Genomic DNA, 20,202 nt, shown 5'->3' with positions numbered 1-20,202 from the left:
CAAAGTATTTGTTGAAATAGCCCTCCAGAATGATAATAGGGAGTTTTTGATCCTGAAAATATCAACTTTTGCATTAGATACGATTGTGAAGTTTTGAACATCTTTGGCTCTGTGCCACATTTTACAGGAATAAAGCTGTTAGCCATAATATGTGCATTAAATTCCAGTGATAGGATTGCCTTTATCTTGCCTCCTGATAAGTCATTGCTGTCTTCCATTCCAGTGCTGGCTCCATTTCAGTGATGTATGAACTCGGTTCCTGTAGACTGTTTAGCCCTATACCGTTGTTCTAGGAATTGTATCAGGGTTTTAAAATAGCATATAAGAATGTGTGAGAGAAGATTTTTGCCCCGTGGTTGTATGCTCCTTAACTGGACAGCTGCTCCACACCCACTTCGTAATTGTAAATAGGTTATTAGTGATCAGTTTAGCTCAGTAAGCTTTACTTAATAGCGTAATGTCAGCTGCATCAGATGTTAGAAGACTTTCTTTGGGGTAACCATAAGACAGACCTGTTCTTTATAGAAGTCTTTTCACCTGGCTTTAGCAGCAGTACTTCATCCTTTTTGTGTGCTGAGAAAGACTCTGTGTAAATATTTGTCAACCATGAATTCTGGTGGTGCTTTCTGTTCGTCTTTCTCTCTTCCCAATAGAATGAGATGGTACGGGAGCTAGATGGCCATGTACTGAAGTGCGTGAAAGACCAGAATGGTAATCATGTGGTGCAGAAGTGCATTGAGTGTGTGCAGCCCCAGTCTCTGCAATTCATCATTGATGCTTTTAAGGGACAGGTAAGTTCTTAAGAACCAAATAGTGAACCTTACCGTGTGTGTTTTAAATCACTTTGAGCATAAGCTCAGCAGCCATAACTCACTCTGACCTCTGCATTTTAGAATTTAATAATATTCTGCTTCCTATGTACACCAGTCAGAAGAATTGCATAATAAAATATGAGTAAGCACCTTTTCAATCGAATATGAGAGGTCCTTTTCTATGTAGGTCTAGCCCATTAGATTGGCCTTGCAAGAACTTATCTGCATGGGATACCACCTATATTTTGATGAATGCATAAAATATCACTTTTTCATCAAGTAAAGTGGCGAATAGATTTTGTAGCTGGGATAGTAACTCTTCTTTGACACATTTTTAAAGAAGATTTACGGTATTACCTTACCCAGGGGTCCATTTGTGGGCCAGAAATGTTTGATTTGCATCCAGAGATGAAGAGCTATGTCTGCTTCATTCCATTCTCAGAACTCCTCCCTGGCACACTTCCATAAATGGCACTCCAATGAATAGCCATTTAACTGTAGAGCAGACTTTATTCCTGTTATTGCAGCTCACTTATCTTGTTCTTTCCATTATACAAACCCTATTTTAAGAATTTCCAATTCTGCCAACATAATTGGCATTGAACTGAAGTTGAATGATACAATTTGGTTTGAAAGTGAGCTTTCTTTAATGCTAAGAGTTTTTCAGTCATAATATTGATTGCACTTTAAATTCAATTTAATGGTCAGAAAAGTGATAGTAAAAATAGCACTTTTTTATTCATTGACACTGCTCCAAGTATGTCTTCAGGTTGCATCTTATTTTACTAATGCGCCTAGAATTTTTCTACTGCTGCTGGAATGGCAGAGCTGTTCAGTTGTGAGGGAAGAAGTAGGAATTTTGTCTGACACATTCCTGTATAAACTTGTTGGCAAAGTTTGAAATGAAGAGCCTCTCAGTGGAGCATTAGTGAAAAACTGTCTGAAAGGCAAAGTATAGCTGAAAACTTTGATCCCAGGTTATGGCAGTTAGAAGAATTATCTTTGACTTGTAAACTGAGCAGGGCCTCCAGGACTTTCATATTGAAAGAGTAAATATGATGCCTCAAGACTGCTTCTCAGAATTTATCTGTACCAATTCTTTTTTGTGCTTGTTTAACTCAAAGGAGTGTTACTGTGGTTTTTATAGGGTGAGCAGGCTCCAGTGTATAATATTGCTGCTTTATGTTTGTTTTTAAGTAACTGAAAAGGATATTTTGCTTTAAACAAAGAAGGTGAATAGCAGCATTGCAATTAACAAGTCTTCTCAACCCATTCACATCCTGTTTGGAAGTGGGAGAAAAGGTTCTTCCAAGGCTATACTCGCTACAAACAATTTGAGGAAATTCAGTTACTGGTAAATGTGCTAGTGTCTTCAGCAAGCAAGGCACTCAATAAATTGAGGACACAAATACACTTAGCTGGCAGTGAACCTTTTTTTCTCCCTCTCTCATAGCTTGAAACCAGTTATATAGCCACAAACATGCAGTATTCCTACAGTGGAAATAAGTGTAAGCAGCCTCTTATTAAGCATCTCTTAATACTTTTCATCAGTGGATCTCAAAGCACTTTACAAAGGAGGTATCATCACCCCTGTTTTACAGTTGGGGAAACTGAGATGCAGAAGGAAAGTAAGATGTCCGTGGTCACCCAGCAGGCTAGTGGCAGAGCTGGAATTGAGCCACAGGTCCTGTGCACCATCTCTTACGTTACATTGCCTTTTTATGCACTGTGATTAGAGAAGTTTGTGGCTTGATTTGGTGCTTTGACCTTTTTTTTGTGCACGCAAGAAACTGCCTCTTCAGTTTTGGAGGCAACTCATAAATGTTTTGCTTTTGCTTGCTCATGTCTATTAAATGCAGGTGTTTGCATTGTCTACACATCCATATGGCTGTCGTGTGATTCAGAGGATCCTGGAGCACTGTCTTCCTGAGCAGACTCTTCCCATCTTGGAGGAGCTCCATCAACATACTGAGCAGCTTGTGCAGGTAGAGTAATGGGAGCCTGCAGGCAGACTGCTGTAGAGCATTTTTAGTTACTACTTCACGTTACAGTTGCCCCAGTCTAGATTGAGGCCCTACCCTGTTGACTGCTATTCTAGTTTACAGTAAAAACCATCCCGGCCTCAAGGAGCTTACAGTGTAAGTAAGAACAGTGTGTAATGGGGTGTCAAAAACAACCTAGGAAGAAAACAGTGGTGACAACATGTTCTGTACCTGGTACACGTGTTGGAAGCATACATTTTAGGTTTCTTAAGTAGGCAGATGAGATTTAGTGATTTTAATAAGTCTGTTTTACTTTGAGTGGTGCAGCACAGGTAGGATCTCAAGAATAGATTTAGAGGAAGGATGTGAATATCACTGAACTGTGTGTTTGTGTTTAGGGGTGGGTGTTACTGTGTTTTAGAACTGAGAGGAAGAGGGAGGACATTTGAAATAGTGCCTTTCCTGAAGCAGCTGGCCGGCCTATCAACATACTCCACAGTCAGTCATATTATTTTGAGTTATACTTGGTACAAAGCTACAGTAGTTTACATCACAGTAAAATTTTAGAATATGACTAACAATAGAAAGAGTGCTTATATGATTTAAGCAATAGTTGCTTTAGATAAATTATGGCATAATTATCGTGTAGCTTATCAAATGAATTAATGGGCAATGAAAGCTTGCTTGATTTGATATTTGTAGTTGCTGTGCACGCTTACATTTTTTTGCTGTCTCTCAAACAGGATCAGTACGGGAATTATGTTATTCAGCATGTACTAGAACACGGGCGGCCAGAAGATAAAAGCAAGATTGTAGCAGAAATTAGAGGCAATGTACTTGTGTTGAGTCAGCATAAATTTGCTAGGTATGTATTTGCTTATTAAAGTCCTTAAAATAGTAATGTTCATTAGCATTGCAGAAGATCTTTTTAAGGGAGGGCTAGCTAAAATTAGTTATTAGTATGGACAGCACTGTTGTTTATAAAAGTGTATTCCTTTGCTTAAAAATCCAGCATGAATTAATGTGGAAATTTGGACCCAGTGAAATGATGGCTGTTTGTAGTAACAGGGAGGATGGCTGATGTTGCCTTACTTCAGGACCCTGTATTTGACCAAGAGTTAGGCAAGAGTAGGCTACAGCTCCCATTTTAAACCTGTCGCACAACTTCCTGACCTACTTGCTGGGCACTTCTTTGGACAAAAACAGTCCAGAGAATTCCATTAGCACTAAGATGTCTTGCCAGGGACTAAAAGTTGGATATTATCTTCCCTTGCCCCATAATATAGATTGAGAAATCTGTACTAACATATGTGCTTTCCATATGTTAATTAAGACTCACAGACCCCTCTGAGGTATGTAGGATAAAATCGATAACAATTTTGTGAACTAAGAGACTGAAGTGCACACAGGAGTATCTTGACAGATATCCTGGAGATGCACACTATCAGACTGTCATCTCTAACTATTAGAAAACACCAGCTACATTCGAAGAATCCTTATTTTTAGTGTCTTGAAAATGTGTGTGTGTCTGTAAATAAGCTGTACTGAATACATAATATAGTCTGAGGTTTAATTGCACTTAATATGTCCTGTAGTCTTTAATGCTCAGTAACATGCAACACTTGTGCCATTAAGTAAAATGGGTAAAGTATGTTTAGGGACCAAAAAAAATCTTAACACGTCTTTCAGATTCCTTCCTCCTTGCTTTGCCTTTCTCTTTTCTACCATTTTCCCATGAAGTATTAATTATTCACGTGGTTTCCCTTGAGCAGAGTGCCAGTTTTAGCAAATCACTTTGTGGTTGTATGACATGGACAGAACATTTTGATTGACTGGCCAAACCTTTCTGTCTTTCACATATCCTGTTTTAACTTGGAGTCCCAGAGACATGTTAAAACTAGTACGCTGGCATCAGGCCACTTCTTTCCTGAGTTGCATTCCTCTGTTCTAACTGTGGACTTCCATTCATGTGCAGAAATAGTACTAAGAAGCAGCTGAAAACAGTTCAGTTTCCTCAGCGATGGCTGTAGTATGAGAACCTTGATACACCTTATAATTAAAGACCGCTTGCTTTCAAGATATAGAGAATGCACCAGGATATCTGTGAATGTGCTAACTTGTGTGCTGGTGTCTACATGATGCAAGGCAGGCAAACCTTATCTGTCTCTGGAAGTAATATAACTTCTTTGAGCAGTGCTATACTTGGGCTAACAAGCCCTCTTTAGGCATAGAGCCTTGCTAATGCAGTTTTACGGCTTCAGGTACCTGAGCTTGCTTATGCAGAGCAACTCTGGTATCTCTACACAGCACTGACTTGTACTGCATAGACTCACGTATGCAAGTTAATGAGTTCTAAGGTAGTTTGGGTTATCTGTTTGCATTGTGCTGTTAGATAGATCCCAAAGTTCTTCAAACAAGAATCCAGTGAATTCCTGAATTTCCATATCGGCATGTCTGTGCTTCTGTAATGGTCTTTCCTGGTAGATACGCCCATTGATCAGAAATCTATTTAGGGATGTCACAGTGATCTGCTTGTTTCATTGCAGCAACGTTGTAGAAAAATGTGTTACTCACGCCTCCCGCACAGAGCGTGCCATGTTGATCGATGAGGTGTGCACTATGAACGATGGCCCTCACAGTGCCTTATACACCATGATGAAAGATCAGTATGCCAACTACGTGGTACAGAAAATGATTGATGTGGCAGAACCAGCTCAGCGGAAGATTGTCATGCACAAGGTAAGTGACTGTATCAGCTGATAGCAATGGGGTTTGGTGCTTGGGACTTTCAAAGTAGGCATTTGAAGTTGTCTACGCAGGTAGATTTAAACCTCCTTAGCAGCCTTTGTATTTATCATGCTGCCAGCACTGAACTACTTGACATCAGGACCTGAAATAAAACTAACATGCATTCATTTATCTGTAGCAGTAGGAATGAGGAGTTTTGCTGAGAAATTGCTTCTGCTAATGATTAATATTTTAATCATCTGTGTATGGCTATGACCCTGGTATCCTCAAAAGTCATGAAAATTTAGATGTAGCCACAATTTAACACCCCCCCCCCAACATGCACACACTGTGTGGTTTGTTTTTTTTCCAGACCCAAAACCGGGTGTTAGGCAGGTATCGTTTAAATATTTCAATCTACTAACTCATACTTGTTTTCTAATGAAGACTGCCATTGGCTAATGCTTCATAGCAGGCATACTATTTACTGATGCCAAGAAGGACTGAAAAAATTGGCTTTGCTATTAGATAGGACTGGAAATTGGAGTGCTTTGCAGGTGTTGCAAAATAAAAGGCAGGGGTATAGAAATATTTAAGTGGTGCAGTAATAAACAGAAAAAAATAGCCTGTATTTGGAACAAGATTTCATTTGAGGCTGAAACATCACTTGCCTTAAAGCAATCTCTTCTGGCCTAGTTACCTACTTAGGGCATGGGGATTTATAATAAAAATACTGATGCCATTTTGGCTTTAGCAAAGCTAACTAAACCTCTGAAATGCCTTTTAGTGGTGTGGCAGTGATGACACACTTGCCCTCACTGAGAATACTGTTCGGTTATGAAAATCTTGCTCTGTACCGAGAGGAGCTGAGCTAGACCTGAAGTCCTAACTCAGAGCTGTTTACAGGAATGCTGAGAACAGGTGCCATTTTTGTCCACGTTTATAACAGCAGTTGTAATAAACTTTCTTGAAAGATCCCATAAAACATTATGTTTGGGAACGTATAGCCTTTATCCTTTTGGATCCATACATCTCAATTTGAAAAGCTACTGTTAGGTAGAAAATGTCTTTTAGACTCATCATCTTATCAATGTCACCAGAAGCCACCAGAGTTTATAGGTAGAAAACTTAAAAGTTAGTTTTGTCACAAGTTAGGCTGATAGGTGTTCAAGCTCAGAAAATATAGAGTGAAGTTACTTGTCAGCATTACTCTTACCTTTTCAGTTTCAGAACCTCATGCGGTAGAACAGTATTTGAGTTGCTGGACTGTATTTGTATTAATGGGTACTGGCAATATTGCAACATTTAAAACTAAAAATTTTTCAATCTTAGCTTCCAGAATCATGAGTCAGGCCTCTCAGATCATATTATAAAAATCATTTGTTTGTTTATTTCTTCTTTTGGCTTTGAGCCCTTCAAGGGAGTAGTTTCAAGATTTTACAACCACTAGGGATAGAAAGCTAGTATTAAAAAATAAATACATCACAGCTAAGATGGCCACAATTTTATGATCCAGTGGGTTGGGGAATTACAAAAAATACCAGTTGCAACTACATTTTGTAATAAAAATACAAGAATTACTGACACTGACTTGTAAATATTAAGCTCTGGGTTTTCAAAGGAGCCAGGAACTCAAATCCTATTGAAGTGCAAGACTCCTTTGACTATCCAAGCATAGATAGGGCATCAAGCAGACGTTGTTTCCGTAAAATTAAAAATATGGAGATGTTGTGTGTGTAGACTGAAGTGTGTGGGCTTTGCTATACAGGCTAGCTAGCTGGTATAGCTTCAGCAGAATAACTGCCATAAAAATAATCTACAAGCAAAGGCCAAACTCCCAATTAATTGCTTCAAAATCTCAGTAATTATTCCGTTATTAAATCACCTTTGTTTCCAGTAGTTTGCCCATATGAATATTGTATAGGGGTGGCCAACCTGCAGCGTAGGTGCCACAAGTGGCATAGGTAGCCTCTGTACAGCAGGTGGCAGATTGGGGAGGGGACAGGCAGCACAGTGGCAGATAGGCCAGGGAGCAGAAAACAGAGCAGCAGATCAGGCAGGGAGCACAAGGTAGGAAGCAGTAAGTGGAGCAGCAGTTTGGTCAGAAAGTAAAGGAAGGGGGCAGAAAGTGAAGCAGCAGTTTAGGTAAGGGAAAGGGATCAGAATGGCATTTTTGAAGAGGCGGTGGGGCTAATTTGTGGTATGCCTGCCAAAAAGGTTGGTCCCCACTTGGTATAGCAGAATAATTCTGCAACAAAGCCAGTCAGTTTCTTTTGTGTGTTTAGTGCCTTGTGCTTGCTTCCATTAAGCCTGTTCTTTCCTTTAGATTAGAGTAAGCAGCTAATTAGGTTAAGGACAGAGCTCAAGATACTATCTGTGTAAGTAACCCTGGCTAAATGAGACAGCTTTTAAATCATAATTGTCCTGGATCTTCTTTAAGCACATTCAGAATATTGGCCTTTGCCTGTATGTTATTTTAATGACAGGTGTTCTGCAGACAGGTTTTGACAGAACAGTGTTATAAAAAACCCATAATTTTAACAGAGACAAGTAAAGGGCTAACCTGTAGGTGTCCAGTTTGGCCTACAGGCCAGGTCTGGCCATAGAGCCACTCCATCAGGTGGGTGGGCTACTGGAAATTGGGGGCATGACCAGTGATGAGCATGGCATGCTGCAGAGCATTGCTCTTGGTTTCCCTATGGTCACTTGTCCTGCTGCCACATGGCCCAGGCTAGATCTGGCCTGTGGGGTGCCCCATAGAATATATCGAACCTGTGGCCCTGGGGGTGTTGGACACCCCTGGGCTGAAGCATTAAACCTGGTAAATACAGTTGCTGAGCTTCAACAGTGAAAATTCCTCAATGCATCTGTTGAAGACAACTGGAATAACAAAGGTCTATGCTGCTGGTATGTATCTTTAATTATAACTAAAAATGGCATAGCTTACTTGAAGGTAGAAAACACATAAGATGAGCAGCAGATGCATTCAAAATGCAATGCTTAAGATCCCTCTGGCAAAAGTCATGCATCATTTTATTTCCACAAGGTGAGTGTGACTGCATAACAAACGATGGAAATCCATCTCCAGTCCCCCCAACCGCTTTCATTTATTTCAGTCACTAGTGGAGATGAGATCCAGTTTAATCTAAGGAGCCTAAACTTCACTGCCTGTGCCTCTTCCTATCTCCCCCAATACTTCCAAGTAAATTCAAGGGATAATATGAAGAATGACTTATGAAAAGGAAACTGTATGATGGCTCAGAAACAATTCCATTCTGGTTGTCTTCATCCACAGATGTATATGAGGACAGGCTGAGGAAACTGGTTTTACTTAATCAGGAGAAGAGAAGACTAAAGGGGGATTTAATAGCAGCCTTCAACTACCTGAAGGGTAGTTCCAAAGAGGATGGGGCTAAACTTTTTCTTAGTGCTGGCAGAACAAGGAGCAATGGTCTCAAGTTGCAGCAAGAGAAGTTTAGATTAGACGTTAGGAAAAACTTTCTCACTAGGAGGGTAGTTAAGCACTAGAACAAGCTACCCAGAGAGATTGTGCAGTCTCCATCTTTGGAGGTTTTAAGACCTGGGTGGATAAAGCTGTGGCTGGGATGATCTATTTGGGGATGGTCCTGCTTTGATCAGGGGGTTGGGTTAGATGACCTCCTGAGGTCCTTTCCAACCCTAATTTCCTATGATTCTGAGTCACCGATGCCTCTTCCCTTTATGTATATATCCACATCAAGCAATTGCTTTATCAGGAACTTCCTCTGCAGATGCTCTTATTTTAGAGGAAAAGTTACTTTATTTTAGCACAGGTAATTACAGTGGTATAAGAGAACTTTATCCCAAAATAGTGCGAGTCTGGATAGTTATATTGCATCATCTTCTGGCCCCTTTTCCCCATGTAGAAAAGCCATTGCGGACATTAGGATTACATATAAAATGCTCTTAAGCACAGGGCGCTGCTCACCTAAAAATAAATACCATAGCATGGGGCTGTTTTTAGATTCACTTGCTAGAATGACTGCTTCAGTCACATTACCTTATCTGTTTTAATTTACATTTCAGCATTAGAATAAGGTTCCTGCATTGTAGTCCATAGAATAGACAATTTGCGTAGCTGAGCACATAATGCTAGCTTTCTTCCTTGTTTCTTTAAAAAATTTTATTTTAAAAAAACCTACTGACAGGGCATTACATGCTTTTCCCTCATAGTAAGTGGGTCTGGATGGGAGGGAACGAGCCATATCCTGGGAAAATGTAGATACTCCTGGATTCTGTCTCATTACTGATATTATTTATTACTGTATCTTCTTGCATAGAGGATGTCCCCAAATAAAACACGTGCCTTGTTTTTGGAAGGCAGAACAGAGGATGAAAAAACTTCTCTAGAGTTACACCCAACTGTGTGACAGAGCAGATCCTCCAGGAAACGTAGCGTGTACAGCAAGGTGTGGCACTAGGAACTTCCTGGTATGGCTGACTTGCCTTTTGAGGTGCCACATTTCCTGGACACCCTGGCTGCTTGCAGATATTGAAACCTCCCCCAGCGCTTTACTTTAAACTTGGTGCACACCCACAGCAAGCCCAGCGCCTTCCCAGAAAAGGCATCACATTAGTTGGACCTAGATTGCCCAACATCTGTCTAGATCTGGCACTTTTAATGGGGCTTTTTTCTGGCTTTTCTGATTGAATCAGCTTTAGATAAAAGTGCCAAAAAAGCCATGCTGTAGTACCTGATCTATACAGGCTCTGCAAAGCTGGGTCAAAGTAATGCTCTGCTGCTTCTGGTAAAGTGTGTTTTTTGTTAGTTTTGTTCTTTAATGCCTGCAAGCAGCCTCTTATGTTTTCAGGAGGACTTACTATTGTCAAACAAGTTTAGGTCCCACCCCCTTGCAAGGACACTGAGTAGCTCCTGTAAAGTTTTGTTTCCACATCACAAGCCTTGGTGATGCTACCAGTAGCTCACTTGCTGCTTTGAGCACAAGCTATGGTGCTTAACTCAGGGGCGGGCAAAATACGACTCATGGGCCGGATCTGGCCCACCAGACACTTTTCATCCAGCTGCAGGTAGGGATTGGGAAAGGCAGCAGGCCCCAGCACATGGAGCTTCCTTCCTGTGGCACTTGAGCGTGCGGGCTTCGCATGCACGGCATAGAGCACCGGCGACAGAGGCAGCCCAGCCGGGCTGTGTTCCTCGCTCTGATATGCAGTGCTGGCCAGATCTGTGCGCTGCTGGGCACCAGCATCTGTGCCAGACACGAGTGCTCCAGGCATCCCCACCTGCTGCTGCTGTACCATGGGGGGAGTAGGGGGGTCCCCACACCCACCTCCCAGTCTCCCTCGCACCCCACAAGTGCCACACCCTGCCCCCTAAGCCCCCCCACATAAACCCACCCAACAACATACCCTGTCACCCCCCCATGCCACACCCCACCGTATGCAGACACACCCCCTAACCACACCCCTACACAATATACAAGGCTAAGAATTTACTTGCAAGTTATTATGCAGTCACCTCTATCTACAGTACACCAACACGAAGCTTGACAAAAATATTTTTTGTAAGAAAATTAAAATGTTATAGTAGGTGTTTGACTTTTATTGTATGAGTTGGCTTTTTTCCCCAGTTTCTAAGATGGCCACCCCCCCACCCCCGAGTATTTCCTGGGGGCAAGAGGAGGGACTTCCAGTCCCAAGATGGTGACCAGGGCGTGGGGCAACTAGCAAGGGGCAGGCTCCCCATGCAGCCCTCAAAAGCTCACCAAACCTTGTTAAGTGGCCCTCCACCCAAAATAATTGCCTACCCTGACTTAACAGCCATAGCTATCAGTTAAGGGTTAATGCAGGACACTGCACCTTCAGTTTGCTCAACAGGCACAAGCCACGGCCCTCGTGGCAGCTATGTGTCATGCACAGCATCTCCAGGACTGCTTCTTTTCCAGTGAGGAAAACAGCTTCCTCTCTTGAAATAAATACCCAAAAGGGGGAAGAGACTGATTTGTTTGGTGGGGAGTTATATACTCTATAGGAAAAAATATAGTAGTATAAATGAGGCTGCTGACAGGTGTTCAACCAAGGCGTGTTGGGATCTAATCCCATGCATGGCAGGGCATGCAATTTTGAGATTGGGGATCAGATCCCAATTGCACTATGCTTGCCAGTGCAAAAGAAGCTCAGAGGCATGATCCCAGGCTCCGCTGGCAACCAGCACAGGTGCCCAACTATAAGGTGATTATCATCTGCCCAGCGGGCAGCTTGAGGTCCTGGCGCCAGCTGTCAGTCAGCTGATCAGGAGCAGCATGAGGACCGTGCTGGGCCTCCAGTGGGCCCTGAGTCAGCGGCGGTGAGGGACCACTGCTGGGGCTGATTCAGGCCCCAGTGTGGTCCCTGTGTTGCTGGCAATCAGGTGATTCGCTGCTGGCAGGAACCACACCAGGGCCCAGTCGAGCACCAGCAAGGACCAGCCTGCCACATGTTCATTTTAAGGTTTAATGGAAACTGGTCACAAAAACTCTTACACGTTGTTTGTGTAATAATTTTGTGGCTGGCTTCATTTTTTGTCATGCCATTAGTTGCCTGAATGTGTGGCTGAGTTGCACTTCAAGATGTAGTTAACTGGCTAATTGTATCTCAGGTGTAAGGTCTGCCTTCTGCTCAGGTGTCCCATTCAGTCTTCAAATTGTGTGACTTGCTAATTTCAGTTTATGACTTAGAACCTGGCTAGGTAGTTTTCCAGAAGCCAAATTTTGGCATTAAAACTAAAAACTGGTTCTAATAAGTATGGAAGACGTGATTGAATTCAGAGTAATTGTGGTGTTTACAGCAGCGGGCATGGTAATGTCTCAAGGGTTTACTGGTCTTGTGCAGCGTTGTAGTGGTGGCAAAGGGAACGTGTCGTTAAAGCAACACAGAAATGTCTCAGGACTTACATGTACGTAGTTCTGGCTTCTAAACGTTTTTCCATAACTGTTTTGTCTGACCTTTTCTAGATCCGGCCCCACATTGCCACCCTGCGCAAGTACACCTACGGCAAACACATTTTGGCCAAGCTGGAGAAATACTACATGAAAAATGGGGTTGATTTAGGGCCAATTTGTGGACCACCAAATGGTATCATTTGAAACAATGAATTTCAAAGAAACTCACTGGCCATCAGGCATTTACAACCAGCAACCAACAATATTCCAATATACAGTTAGAAAAAATTTTATGGTTGCTAAACTGCTAAAAAAACAAAAAAAGAAACAAAAAAAAGCCTTTGTAAATTTCTTTAATTTTATTATGCATAACATGTACTAATTATTTTTTTTAATTAACTAATTGCCCTGCTGTTTTACTGGTGTATAGAATACTTGTACATAGGTACCAAATGTACATGGGAGGCCACATTTTTGTTCACTGTTGTATCTATATTCCAAATGTGGAAACTTTCAGGGTGGTTGGTTTGAAGAAAAAAAAAAAACGTTTTTAATTCATCTGCCTTGCAGGCAACTTTTTTGCAAATACCTGTTTTTTCTCCTTTTAGTCAGAACTCAGCAAAAAGTATGAATTTTAGTTAAATGGCACAGAATCTGCATTTAACACTGTTTATAAAGAATCAACTTGCTAAAGCTTCAGTTTAAAAAAAATTAAGTTTTTTTGAAACTTTTTAATTGCTTTTTTGTTTTGTTTTTGAGTATAACATGCTAAAGAAGGTAGCTTAGCAGTCAGTTTTGGAAGATGTTCACACCCAGAAAGTTTTTAAAGCGAGAGGGCGGGTGTATTTGTTTACTGCCTACTCAGTTTGTTCTGTTAACATTGAAAGACAAAATTTGATTATTTAGCATGAGGAAAAAAAATCCAACTCAGCTTTGGTCTTGCTTCTATAAATATATAGTGTATACTTGGTGTAGACTTTACATATATAAAAATTTGTAGTATTTTCTTGTTTTGATGTCTAATCTGTATCTATAATGTACCCTAGTAGTGGAACATACTTTTGATTGTACAATTGTACATTTGTAAACCTCTGTAATGTAAATGTGGAGAAGTTTGAATCAACATAAACCCGTTTTTGGTAAGAAAAAATTAGCAAAACCTGTGCATTTCAGTGTATATTCACACCTTTTATGGTCGTAGCATATAGTGTTGTATATTGTAAATTGTAATTTCAACCAGAAGTAAATTTTTTCTTTTGAAGGAAATGTTCTCTTTATACAGCCTAGTTAATGTTTAAAAAAATGCTTGGTTTTATTTGTCACCTAGTCAAACAGTAGCGATCCTTTCTAAATGTTATACAAAATGATTCAGTTCAAAATAGTGTTTTTTTGAATCTTAAAAAAGTAATGTTTTGCTTCTTTTGTGACAGTAAAAAAAAGTGCAAAAGTACAGAAACCCCTAGTTTTCCTTACAATCAGAGTCCCTTTTCACCTTGTAAAGTGTGAATCACCTTCCCTTTTTGTACAGAAGATGAACTGTATTTTGCATTTTGTCTACTTGTAAGTGAATGTAACATACTGTCAATTTTCCTTGTTTGAATATAGAATTGTAACACTACACGGTGTACATTTACAGAGCCTTGTGTATATTTCCAATGAACTTTTTTGCAAGCACACTTGTAACCATATGTGTATAATTAACAAACCTGTGTATGCTTATGCCTGGGCGACTATTTTTTGTAACTCTTGTGTAGATTGTCTCTAAACAACGTGTGATCTTTATTTTGAAAAATACAGAACTTTGGAATCTGGGTTTGTGCTTTATTTGAACACTTTCAATATAGTACCACCAGGACAAACTTGCTGTTGCCTCATTCTTTCTGGCTTAAGAATCTCTCACAGAATGACCTTTGAAGTGTAACGAGGATGATCGAACATTGACCCAAACTGAGTTTTAAACATTTTTAGAATGAACAGCGTTCAGGATTTTGCAGCGTGATTAAAAAGTAGTTCCTGTTTCCATGTGCAATTAATCTTGTGATTTTATAATTTTAGAAAGAACCCAAGAAGACCTGCAAGCTTTTACACGTTTTGATTTCACGCACAGCATTAGTCTCATTAAAAAAATCCAAAAAATTTAAAGTTAAGCATACATGTAAGTGTTTACTGGGATTCAGATGACTCTCCGTATAATTGTATTGCGTTATTGCCAAATTATATGTTCCATTTAAAGTTTTATTTTCGGGTGTCAGATTAATTCTTTGTATCCCACCACCTTTCCTGACACCAACACTCCTGTGAACTGCCAGTGTTTTAACAGACTGTTTTGACGTATTGTGAAATTTATCTCTAATAGTAAGCTCTCCAATGCCTTTCTCTTCCAGTTTTAAGTTACAGTTCATGCATGCAGAAAGTACTGATGTGTGACAACTGTGCTAAATAATGGGTGGAAGCTCATAAGAAGTATATAATAATGCTTATGTATTATCTCTTAGCGAAATTTCACAGCTTTTCATATCGCTTTAGTGTTTATTGCAGCATAATTGTACCTGGCATTGGATATAATCGCTTCCATTCAAGTATATGGAAAGACTTTTCTGATAAAGCCTCTTGGCACACTCCTCTGAGTTGGAACAGTTGTCTATGTGGACAATCCTCACTGTTGGTGAACAGACAGCATAGCATACATCTGGTTAACCCTAGTCCCCGTCCTTATGCTCCTCACCAAGGGCATGAAGCACGGTGCATTTTTTTCCCTCTTCAGTTCCACTTAACTACCTGGGCTCAAAACAGAAGACTCTCCTGTTGGCCTCTGATTTTTTTTTCAGACTGCAGATTTTTCAAGGTTCTAAGTTTGGTTCCTTTCTTTTGTATCAGAGGTTTTTTTTTTTTTTCTTTCTTTATGCCTGACCTCTGCTCGCCTCCCCTTTCTTTTTTGTGCCTGAGCTATGACATGCTGGCATGTCAGGCACCTTTCTTTCTTGCTTCTTTTCTTTACCTTTCAATTCCTCCTTTCCCTGAAGAGAAGAAAAAGTTCTCTACTCCTCCCCAGTCCTTGGAAGGCAAATTTTTCCATCTGCATCCCTGCCCTTTTGCACATTCCCGGAAAATGCTCCAGATGCAGATCCTTTATCTTAGGAGCAAGAAAGGGCTTTGAGACCATGCTGAAATTTCATCTTCTGGGTAAAGTCCAGGGGACCTGCCTCCAGTTCTGGGATTCTCCTTGGTCCTGGGCATCTTGAAAACTGACTCCTAGAGAAGGTGCTCCGTCTTTTTGGCTCCAAAGAAGTCTGTAGTGGGCAGTGGTGTAAGGCCTGTTCAAAGAGGAGGTACTTATGGATAAGTCTTTTTTTCATCACCACTTGATTTTCAATCTGTGAATACTGTTGAAGGTCCTAGCACTGTCAGTTTGCCAGGTTGGTATTGCCAGTTTGTTTGCTTTCTCTCTTACTTATGTCACAGTTACTGGGTTCAGCCAGAACTGGCTTTGCAAACTTATTTGTTGACTCCCACCAGGCTAAGAACATAAATGCTGTTATTTAAAGAACTTGGAAAAAAATAACTTAATGCTAAGTTGGAATTTCTGTATTGTTGCAGTAACATCAAGGAGAAGCAGTCATAAAAAGCACTATGTTCTTTTTAGTTCCAGCAGTGACAAGAGTGCAAGCCAGTATGCCAGGAGTGTCAGATTTCAATCACAAAACAATATCCTTTTTTATACTCTTTTATGCCTCTTACTTACGATAGGCCCAGAAGCTTCTTAAGTCTTTCAACATCCATCAATTAAAAGCTACCACAAGCCTGGAGCTCAAACATTGTTACGTCTAAAACTTTTTTTAGATTAGATATTTTTTCTCCTTTGTGCAGACATCCCATAACAAGCCTGAACTCTTAGTGCTTTAAAACCTTTGCCCCATTTTGCTGCTTGTACCTCATTAAAGCTTTTGCCTTGACTATTTACAAGTTTTTTTCAACTTTTTCAAACTCAAGGCACCACTCAAGAATTCTTCTGAATTGAGGGACATCCCATTATTTATTGTGGTGCATAAATAATAATACGGGAAACATGTTTTTTAAACAAACTAGAAAAAACATGCATGAATAACCATGATATACTTAATGAGACACTTGAGACTGCAAGTTGGTGTGAGCATCTTAAGTAAAACCCAGACCTAGGTAAGTTTCATTGTACTTTCTTAGTTTACCTATGGAGAGCTGGCATGGCCAAGTTGGAAGCACTTTTGCCATGATAAAACCCCAGAGCCGGGCAAGTAAAGGATTGGGGGCCATGTTAGGCCTAGAGCCAGTACTACTGCTTGGGGAGGGGTGGGGGGTGACAAATTGAGGAAATCAGCATAAATCATCGCTATTTAAAATTATGGGGAAAGCCACAATCTCTTATTCAATAACTATCTGGGGGGCTAGATACCAGTTTATCTAAAGATTAGTCATGCAGTCACTGTACAGGTTCTCACCTGCCCAGGGCTAGTCTGCCTCTGGGCTACAGAGTAGTCAATATATTGCAGCACCCTATATTTACCCATGTGGGGAACTGGGAGCCACCTGATCTTCCCGGGCCTGCAGCTGAAAGGTCTTGAAAGTATGGGGACAAGCCTGAGATAAATGAAATGCAGGTGGGAGCTTTCCCTCCTGCCACAACCTCTTTCTTGATCTAGCTCCATGTGTGCATCCTGGAAACGGGTGTTAGGGTAGTTTTACCTGGCTATGGTAGAGGCATTGTTACCAGATTTGCCCATCACTTCGGGGGTCTGCTCATGTATTAGAGGTATGTTTCTGGGGTCGCCGTAATTCTATCAGTGTGCTGCTTGTGTTGCTGTATGGAGCTGTATATCTCCCTTCTGCAAGTCCTAACCCCCAGTGGAACTACTGTGCAGGACTCCGTTTCAATGGGGCTGGGTTCTTCCAGCTACCAAATCAGTCAAACACACACTCACTAATGTGACATGCCTGGCCCAGCTGGGTTGATGAGCATGTGCAGGCATCTGACATCCTCATATGCCAGGAATCAGTGCATTAGGGCAACAATAAAATGCAGTCGGACACAAGCACGCAGGTGAACAGAATTCCTCTGAATCCAGCTGGGTGTCCGGCTGACACCCTCATGGGCCAGGATTCAGTTCAGGGCATGTCTGAGCCAAACTGGGTCAATCAACCTAAACAAGCTGATCCCCCTATGTGTCTCAAACTCAGCATGTCCCAAACTTTTGCCCTAACTGGCTTAATGGTAGCCTTTTGATCGGACCCCACAGTATTTTTGGACTTCACAGGAATCTTGGGTTTAGGTAAAAGAAGCATTGCTACAGAGCAAGTGGGGGAGGAAGTAGAGAAGGAAAAATATACCCAGTTACCACCAGTTTGACTACAAAAGTTATTTATTGCTAAGTATATGAAATTTATGATGGTACTGGTAATAAGAGCCATGCAAGGAAAAACAAACAAAAGCAATTACAATATTACCCTGGTTCAATTGAGTATTTGGGAAAAGCTAGCTCAAGCTTAACTAATAAAATTCAGGCTCAGAAAGCTATGCTTAGGGAGTGAGAATTGGGATTTCACTGTTTCAAGGCGCTTGCGTGTTTTGTCAATGGGCAAAGTTCCTAGCACGATTGTTGAAGTTTAAACAGGTGACAAAAGAGACTATCTGTTTATCCCAGCTTCTTGAGAACGGCAGTGCATGGTGTCAGAGAGATATCTCCCCCTTGAAGCATGCTGTTTGCTGCTTTGCAGCTTTCTTATACCCTTAGTCCAGCCTCTTCAAAGCATTCTTTTAATTGTGTAAATCAAGAGAGTCCCAAGCTGTAATTGACAGGAAAAATCCTGTTATTTAAACAGTTTCAATCTAAATGAATTACCTTTTTCAGTGACAAGGGGTTGGCTGGTTTGGAATGTCTCAAGAAACTAACAACCAGGAAAAACAAGGTTTTAAGGAGTAACCCGGACACCTAGGAGCCGGCTTGAAATTATTATGAATATAGAAGATAAACGGGCAGGAATACCACATTATTTCTTCTCAGGTGGCCTAGCTATGCTTGCACTGTAAAGTCAGCATCAGTGTTTTGCATTTTACCTGTTGTGAATAAGCTTGAGCTTAGTATGACTTTCAGCTCTTACTGTAGTCTTTTACTGGTGCCTTGATTTGGTCTGTTTTCTGAAACAGGAAATCCCAAGGGCATATGGAAGAGACTGAAGGGGATTGATTACTGGGAGTGTTCATAAACTTTGCGGGGAAGACTTCCACCAGTCATCCCGGGAAAAGTATGACAGCATTTGTGGTTAGGGCTCCAATGGGCTGGACGTTGTGACAAACGCTTAACCGTTGTTCAAAGATTGCCCATACCCCCTCAGACTCGGTTTCTTGCCTCAGCATTCCCTAACCCAGCAACTGAGTTTTAGTCGATCAAGTTTAAATAGGCCTCCCATACTGGGACCGGGGAATGTATGGCCCGAGATGCCTATCAAACTTTTCTTCTGCTTAGTTCTGGTTAGGTGAGGTGGGGGGGTGGAAAACGTCCTTTACAAGTCCAGGAAGCTGGGTGCCAGGGCTCCCTCGGGAACACAGAGCTGACAGGCAAATAAATAGCATCATTGAAAGAAGCTTGCAGCACCTTGGTTGCAGACCTCTGATGCAGTGTTTCTGGCTTAGCCTGACTTTCTTTTAACTCAATTCCTTAGCTGCACTAAAATCTGTATTCTACTAATAAGCTTTTTTTTTCCTTAAGCCTTCTTGGGCAGCAAAGGAAGCAGTGAGAAGTACCCTACACAGTCCTCAGCAATACCAGCTCTTCCATAAAAGGGATCAGCACTAGTTCTAGCATCAACTTCATCTGTCTCCAAAATCCCCCAGTCCTGGTTTCTCCTGCATGAAGTATGGTTAGGATCCCATGTATGGACACCTTCCCCCACTCTGATACTGCCCTTTTCCTTACTGGGTCATACGATATTTTTGGTCAAAGCTTATTAGTAGAATACAGATTTTAGTGCAGCTTTGGGTGATTGGCTGGTTTCACTGAAACTGGTACTTTTGCTTGCTCCTGACCTCCCATAGCTCCACAAACTGGTCCATCAACTTTTAAGCTGCTTCTGGTCATGGATCCAAACTCAGCCCCCAAGCTAGTCTAAACAGCACTGCTCCTTGAGGTTGGCTGCTCAGAACCTTTTTCTGATTCAGATACAAAATGCACTTCATCTTACTCATGGACCCACATCTAAGGCCCAGAGAGTCCTTAAAAGAGTGATCCTCTTCTAGGCTGCCCCTCACGCCTTGCAGTTCCCTGCTAAATGGCCACAGGGTCCTCCTGCCTAGTCTTTTCAAATGTGGCCATTGTAGCCCTGAGGTCCACAGCGTAAACTGGACAGAGAGAGGCTACACCACCGGGCATTTTGCTCCTCTGCTTTGACTTTCCAGATCCTCTGGGTCATCATGTGCCTGTATTTTCAGGGCACAAGCTTGAGTGATCCAGTTTCTTCTCCCGACAAGACACATTCTACCATTACTGCAACAGATGGATGGGTGTGCACAACTTTCAGGTTTTGGACTCCATGGCCGAGGCAAGGCAGCTTAGACTTCTTCCTAATGTGAAGCAGCCCAAATAGCAGAACCTGCTTGGGAGATGGTGCTGTTCTTTAACAAGACTCCAGTTCAGAATGGCCAGCTGCCAGGCTCTGCTGCCCAGATACACTTCTGCACTTACGAACTGAGCTTCCAGGACGATCTCCCAATGGTCTCGAAAGAAGCCTTCCTAG

General features: G+C 41.4%; 1 protein-coding gene and 1 non-coding gene across 7 annotated transcripts in view; both read left to right on the top strand.

The window, feature by feature from the left end:
• Positions 1-14,250, top strand: part of PUM1 (pumilio RNA binding family member 1) — a 131,454-nt gene extending 117,204 nt beyond the window's left edge. For all 6 annotated transcript variants that reach the window (XM_090058669.1, XM_090058673.1, XM_090058672.1 and 3 more), the window contains exons 18-22: positions 654-791; positions 2,672-2,797; positions 3,538-3,659; positions 5,341-5,533; positions 12,511-14,250. In XM_090058669.1, the coding sequence (XP_089914795.1) occupies positions 654-791; positions 2,672-2,797; positions 3,538-3,659; positions 5,341-5,533; positions 12,511-12,642 (711 nt within the window). In that variant the 3' untranslated portion in view covers positions 12,643-14,250. The remainder of the gene's footprint in view (positions 1-653; positions 792-2,671; positions 2,798-3,537; positions 3,660-5,340; positions 5,534-12,510) is intronic.
• LOC149859493 (small nucleolar RNA SNORD103/SNORD85) lies at positions 6,312-6,397 on the top strand. The gene has a single exon (XR_016443689.1). It is a non-coding gene; the product is annotated as a small nucleolar RNA SNORD103/SNORD85 (small nucleolar RNA).
• Positions 14,251-20,202: the final 5,952 nt, after the last annotated feature.

This window comes from Crocodylus siamensis, chromosome 7, assembly GCF_052110815.1.
Source record: "Crocodylus siamensis isolate JL-2025a chromosome 7, ASM5211081v1, whole genome shotgun sequence".
Lineage (NCBI taxonomy): Eukaryota > Metazoa > Chordata > Crocodylia > Crocodylidae > Crocodylus > Crocodylus siamensis.
This window is presented reverse-complemented; position numbering and strand designations above follow the sequence as displayed.